At 50.1% G+C, this 6755-nt stretch overlaps 1 protein-coding gene across 1 annotated transcript; it reads right to left on the bottom strand.

The window, feature by feature from the left end:
* Positions 1 to 2800: 2800 nt before the first annotated feature.
* Positions 2801 to 5833, bottom strand: LOC147119473 (uncharacterized). Its single transcript, XM_085985053.1, has 2 exons — positions 5538 to 5833; positions 2801 to 3999 (listed from the first exon to the last, which is right to left on the bottom strand). Exon 2 carries the CDS (start codon positions 3466 to 3468, stop codon positions 3091 to 3093), a length of 378 nt encoding a protein of 125 aa, XP_085841179.1. The 5' UTR covers positions 3469 to 3999; positions 5538 to 5833; the 3' UTR covers positions 2801 to 3090.
* Between the last annotated feature and the right edge of the window lie 922 nt (positions 5834 to 6755).

The following is a 6755-nucleotide window of genomic DNA, read 5'->3' as shown; positions in this document are numbered from 1 at the left end:
GCCCTGGGAGTGTTTGATGGGACAGTGTAGAGGGAGCTTTACTCTGTATCTAACCCATGCTGTACCTGCCCTGGGAGTGTTTGATGGGACAGTGTAGAGGGAGCTTTACTCTGTATCTAACCCATGCTGTACCTGCCCTGGGAGTGTTTGATGGGACAGTGTAGAGGGAGCTTTACTCTGTATCTAACCCATGCTGTACCTGCCCTGTGAGTGTTTGATGGGGCTGTGTAGAGGGAGCTTTACTCTGTATCTAACCCGTGCTGTACCTGCCCTGTGAGTGTTTGATGGGACAGTGTAGAGGGAGCTTTTCTCTGTATCTAACCCATGCTGTACCTGCCCTGGGAGTGTTTGATGGGGCAGTGTAGAGGGAGCTTTACTCTGTATCTAACCCGTGCTGTACCTGCCCTGGGAGTGTTTGATGGGGCAGTGTAGAGGGAGCTTTACTCTGTATCTAACCTGTGCTGTACCTGCCCTGGGAGTGTTTGATGGGACAGTGCAGAGGGAGCTTTACTCTGTATCTAACCCGTGCTGTAGCTGCCCTGGGAGTGTTTGATGGGACAGTGTAGAGGGAGCTTTACTCTGTATCTAACCCATGCTGTACCTGCCCTGGGAGTGTTTGATGGGGCAGTGTAGAGGGAGCTTTACTCTGTATCTAACCCATGCTGTACCTGCCCTGGGAGTGTTTGATGGGACAGTGTAGAGGGAGCTTTACTCTGTATCTAACCCATGCTGTACCTGCCCTGGGAGTGTTTGATGGGGCAGTGTAGAGGGAGCTTTACTCTGTATCTAACCCATGCTGTACCTGACTGGAGAGTGATTCAGGCAGACACTCAGTGCTCAGAACACCCCATTCCCCAGCACTGACATCCATCAGCTCTATGAGAACATTTAACCCAACGATAAGAGAAACCCATCAGTTTCTCCCCGGACACAGATCCGGAGGGACAGTGAGTTTCCTGAACATTTTTGTACGGTGGCCTCGATAGTTCCTCCCTGGGTCTGAGCCTTTTGGTGATGATTTGAATTTGATGCCCTCTAGTTCCTGACTCACCGACTGGTGGAAATAGATTTTCCTCATTTACCTGATCAAATTCTGAACACCTCCCTCAGATCTCCAATTACCCTTTGTTTTAATGAAAAGAGCCCCAGTTTCTCGAATCTCTCCTGATAACTAAAGCCTCTCTTCCCTGGTATCATCTCAGTGAATCTCTCTGCACCTTCTCCACGGCCTTGACATCCTTCCTGGTGTAAGATGCCCCAAAACTTGACACAATATTCTAACTGCAGCCTCACCAATGATTTGTACAGGTTTACATGACCTCTGCCCTTTTGTACTCTGCACCCCTATTTATAAAACCGAGGATCCTTCGTGCTTTTTTAAACTACTTTATCAACTTGTCCTCCCACTTTTAAAGGTTTGTGTATCTGAGCCGCTTGTTTCCTACAATACAGCACTGTCAGTGACTACACTTCCAAAGTACTTCATTGGCTGTGAAGCACATTGCGACGTCCTGAGGTGGTGAAAGGTGCTATATAAATGCAAGTCTTTCTTTCTCATAGGTTTTAGAGATATTAACATAACAAGGCTAAAGTTCATTGTCATAACATGTCTGATATAATGTGTATTATGGGAAAGAGAAGTTTAATCTGAGTTAGAAACTCAAACAGGCGTTTCACTGCAGACAGGTCGCCATGGCAACACTGATGAGACATTTCACTGAATCGACTGGTTGGAAACTGTAATCAGATCAGGAGAAACAACAGAGTTTGCCGTTATTAACCACAATATAAGCTTAAACCAGAGTGAGTAATACATTAGATTATAATGTGTGATGAAAGGTTCTGACGGAAGGTCAGTGACCTGAACAGTTAACTCTGTTTCTCTCTCCACAGACGCTGCCTGACCTGCTGAGGATTTCCAGCATTTTCTCTCTTTATTTCAGATTTCCAGCGTCCGCAGTATTTTTCTTTTGTAATTGGATGGATCTTTCAGAGAGCTGCACAGGCACGATGGGCCGAATGGCCTCCTTCTGTGCTGTATCATTCTAGGATTCTATGAAGTGTCGGTTAATGCAATTTAAGAAGCATCAGAGGGTTTGTGTCAGAATTTAACTGAGTATCGAGCCAACATGTCCAGGTTATGTAAACTGGGCCTGTTCGCACTGGAAAGAGAAGGTGGAGAGGTGATAGGATTGCTGTTTTTAGGATTCGAAAGGGACTGGATAATGTAGAGCACGACAAGTTATTTCACCCTGTCCAGAACAGTAGAACCAGAGGACACAGCCTGCGCTTGAAGGGGGTAAATTCAAATCCAATCTGTGAAAACAATATTTCAGTGAGTGAGTGGGCAATCTCTGGGACAGGCGCCCTAGGGAGATGGTGGAAGCAGTTAGTGTTGATTCATTCAAATGTAAATTGGACCGATTTCATTCATAGTATAAGATTTTGGGACACAGTGTGTGAGTAATTTGAGACATGATGTGTGGTCAGTGTAGAATGCTCGGGAGGAAGAGGTGACTTTGGTCCGATGGCTCCTAAAGCTCTTCACCACTGGGGTTTTCCTCACCTCATGTCTGGGTCTGTTGTAGACTCATTGATAGAGATTGATCACTGTGATTAGTCAACATCTCCATTATCGTTGTATCATGGGACTCCCAGGATGGTAGAAGGCCAATTAGATCAGAACCGAAATAATCCAGAGTAAGAAAGGAGAAACGGACCAAAAATGGAGCAGTCAGTAACAGGACATCAATTAGTCTCCTCTTATCATGGAGTCAGCACAGACTCGACACAAAGTGTGTTTAAAACAAAGCTGATTTATTTGACATTTATACAGAATATTAATCTCCAGCCCAGTTATAGGGTTATTAACATCAGCAGAAACAAACCCCAACCGACAGAATGAACATGGTTCAGTCCTGGATGTGATTAACAGCAGCAATAACAGCAGAATCCAACCTTTGCAGTCACTTGTGAACTCGCTGGTGTGTCAGCAGGTTGGATGACTGATTGAATCCCTTCCCACAGACGGAGCAGGTGAACGGCCTCTCCCCAGTGTGAACTCGCTGGTGTATCAGTAGGTTGGATGAATCAGTGAATCCCTTCCCACACAGAGAGCAAGTGAACGGTCTCTCCCCAGTGTGTGTGTTGGTGTCTCAAAAGATCCTTTGTGCTTTTAAAGCTTTTGTCACAGTCAGAACATTTAAAAGGTCTCTTATCAGAGTGAACAAGTTGAGGTGCAGTGAGGTGGGATGAATTAGTGAATCCCTTCCCACAAACAGAGCAAGTGAACGGCCTCTCCCCAGCGTGAGTGCGTTGGTGTTTTAGCAGATCCCTTGTGCGTTTAAAGCTCTTCTCACAGTCAAAACATTTAAATGGTCTCTTATCAGAGTGAACAAGTTGATGTTCAATAAAGCTGGCTGAATAAGTGAATCCCTTCCAACACAGGGCAAGAGAACAGTCTCTCATCAGTGTGAACTCGCTGGTGTGTAACCAGTTGGGAGGACTGAGCGAATCTCTTCCCACACACTGAGCAGGTGAACAGCCTCTCCCCAGTGTGAACTCACTGGTGTGTCTGGAGGCTGGATGACTGAGTGAATCCCTTCCCACACAATGAGCAAGTGAATGGCCTCTCCCCAGTGTGACTGCGTCGATGAGTTTGCAGCAGGGATGGGTAATTGAATCCCTTCCCACAGTCCCCACATTTCCACGGTTTCTCCATGGTGCGGGTGTCCTTGTGTCTCTCCAGGTTGGACGATCAGTTGAAGCCTCGTCCACACACAGAACACGTGTACGGTTTCTCCCCTCTGTGAATGGTGCGATGTTTTTTCAGACTGTGTAACTAGTTACAGCTCTTTCCACAGTCAGTTCACTGGAACACTCTCACTCGGGTGTGTGTGTCTCGGTGCTTTTCCAGTCACACTGATGTTTGAAATCTTTTTCCCACTAATAGGACAGACAAACATTTCTCCTTCCACATTCAAAAGCTGCTGATATTCCCTGTAAAAGCAGTTTACAAAAGACATCACTAAGTTGAGGATAAAAATGCAGAACAGATAATTCTAGTTTTTATGGAACATTCTTTCCTCTCTTATTACATAGAATTACACAGATTGTACAGCACAGAAACAGACCAATCGGCCCAACTGGTCCATGCGGTGTTTATGCTCCACACGAGCCTCCTCCCATCTCTCTTCATCTCACCCTACCAGCATCTCCTTCTATTCCTTTCTCCCATGTGTTTATCCAGCTTCCTCTTAAATGTATCCATGCTCTTTGCCTCAACCACTCCCTGTGGCAGCAAGTTCCACATTTTCAGCACTCTCTGGGTGAAGGAGTTTAATCTAAATAGTACTTTCCTGGGCAGCCAATGAGCACTGCTGCCTCTTTTGTGCAATCCCTGGCGAGGCGAAACAGTTGATATTTTCTGATCAAAAAGAGCTGAGCTCAGCAGCATTAGTCCTGTTTTGCCTCCTTTTGGAGACCAGGTGTACGAGCAGAGTTAGCGCAGCCTTCACAGCAACCACAATAAAATTGTTACAGTTGTGAAGGAACTTTGTGTCAGTGCACTGGACCACAAACAAAGTATGTGTGTCGATTATTGTATGACTGCAATACTGTGACATTTTAAAGGTGCTATATAAAGGTAAGTTGTTTGGTCTGAGTTTGCGGTGTGTAAATGCTGCCCTTCTCACAGCCTGTAAAAGGAGTTTACAAAAGCCATCACTGTGAGTCCAGGATAGAAATTGACAAGATTCTCTCCTCCTGGTTCCTGGCCAAGGGGACCGCGCATGCGCCCTGCTGCCCCCTGAGCCTCTCAAGATGGCGGCCGTTACCCCGGGCCTGTCACCGGGAGAAAACCCCGCAGCTGCCGCCTCGCTCGGGGCAAACGCCCGGCCCGGAGGCTCTTGTTCGGGGCCTGAGGCCCACCCCGGGTGTGTGTGAAGCAGACAATGTTGAGTGTTTTAATAATGGGGTCTGGGGCCGCACTCGGGGTGTGAGCAGCCCGCGTCCCCCCGGGGTTCATTAACCCGCTCCCTGAGCTCGGGGTGTGAGCAGCCCGCGTCCCCCCAGGGTTCATGAACCCGTTCCCTGAGCTCGGGGTGTGAGCGGCCCGCGTCCCCCCGGGGTTCATGAACCCGCTCCCTGAGCTCGGGGTGTGAGCGGCCCGCGTCCCCCCGGGGTTCATGAACCCGCTCCCTGAGCTCGGAGTGTGAGCGGCCCGCGTCCCCCTGGGGTTCATGAACCCGCTCCCTGAGCTCGGGGTGTGAGCGGCCCGCGTCCCCCCGGGGTTCATGAACCCGCTCCCTGAGCTCGGGGTGTGAGCAGCCCGCGTCCCCCCAGGGTTCATGAACCCGTTCCCTGAGCTCGGGGTGTGAGCGGCCCGCGTCCCCCCGGGGTTCATGAACCCGCTCCCTGAGCTCGGGGTGTGAGCAGCCCGCGTCCCCCCGGGGTTCATGAACCCGCTCCCTGAGCTCGGGGTGTGAGCAGCCCGAGTCCCCCCGGGGTTCATGAACCCGCTCCCTGAGCTCTCTCACCTGATGTGTCAGCGGCTGCTGCCAAGGTCCGCGCATGCTCAGCTCGCCTTCTGTTGTTCAGGTTTAAAGGTTGAGCATTAAACAATGACTGAAGGGCTAACACAGGCACCAAGGGCACAACCAAGTTAGTCTGAGAGAATACATGCAGCTCGACACTGAGTAACTGAATTCTGACAACAGAAAGCACATTCTCCATAAACCAGAGGGAACAGGAAGTTAAGGCGGAAACAGAAGCAGATGTCACTTGGCAGCACCCTCGCCTCTGACTCTGAAGGTTGTGGATTCAAATCCCACTGCGAGTTTCAGCCAATGAGGGAGCTCCGGACTGAGCCCCGCCCACTGGGTGCCGCAAGCCCCGCCCCTCAAACACTCTGATTAGTTGGAGGACCCGCCGCCCGCTCGGTCCTCCAGCCCCGCCCCCTCTTCCTATTGGTCCGGAGCTCCCGTCAATCACCCGGGCAGTGTGAGCTGAGCATGCGCGGACATTGGCAGCAGCCGCTGACACATCAGGTAAGAGAGCTCAGGGAAATAACAACAGAAAATGCTGGAAAAACTCAGCAGGTCAGGCAACATCCGTGGAGAGAAATTTGAGTTGACGTTTCGGGTTTGACCCTTCTTCAAAACTACTCGGGTCCCCTCCCTCACCTCTTTTTCCGATACATTGATGACTGTATCGGTGCCGTTTCCTGCTCTCGCCCCGAACTTGACAATTTCATTCACTTTGCCTCCAATTTCCACCCTTCCCTCACCTTCACATGGTCCATCTCTGACTCTTCCCTTCCCTTCCTCGACTTCTCCGTCTCCATCTCTGGGGATAGGTTATCGACCAATATTTACTACAAGCCCACTGACTCCCACAGCTACCTGGACTACACTTCCTCCCACCCCGCTTCCTGTAAGGACTCTATTCCATTCTCCCAGTTTCTCCGCCTCCGCCGTATCTGCTCCGACGATGCCACCTTCCACACCAGTGCTTCTGACATGTCTTCCTTTTTCCGCAACCGAGGATTCCCCTCTACCGTGGTGGACACTGCCCTCGACCGTGTCAGTTCTATCTCCCGCACCTCTGCCCTCACCCCTGCCCCTCCCTCCCGGAACCACGATAGGGTTCCCCTTGTCCTCACCTTTCACCCCACCAGCCTCCACATTCAACGGATCATCCTCCGGCATTTCCGCTACCTTCAAAGTGATCCCACCACCAAACGTATCTTCCCCTCC

Source organism: Somniosus microcephalus, chromosome 4 (assembly GCF_052327205.1).
Source record: "Somniosus microcephalus isolate GS21.2 chromosome 4, FLI_Smic_1.0, whole genome shotgun sequence".
Taxonomy (NCBI): Eukaryota; Metazoa; Chordata; class Chondrichthyes; order Squaliformes; family Somniosidae; genus Somniosus; species Somniosus microcephalus.
The sequence above is the reverse complement of the archived record's forward strand: the minus strand, read 5'-3'. Positions and strand labels throughout refer to the sequence as shown.

Bases quoted from the DNA above. Each gene is read 5' to 3' on its own strand.
- LOC147119473 (XM_085985053.1), bottom strand. From the start codon at position 3,468: ATGAGAGACTGTTCTCTTGCCCTGTGTTGGAAGGGATTCACTTATTCA.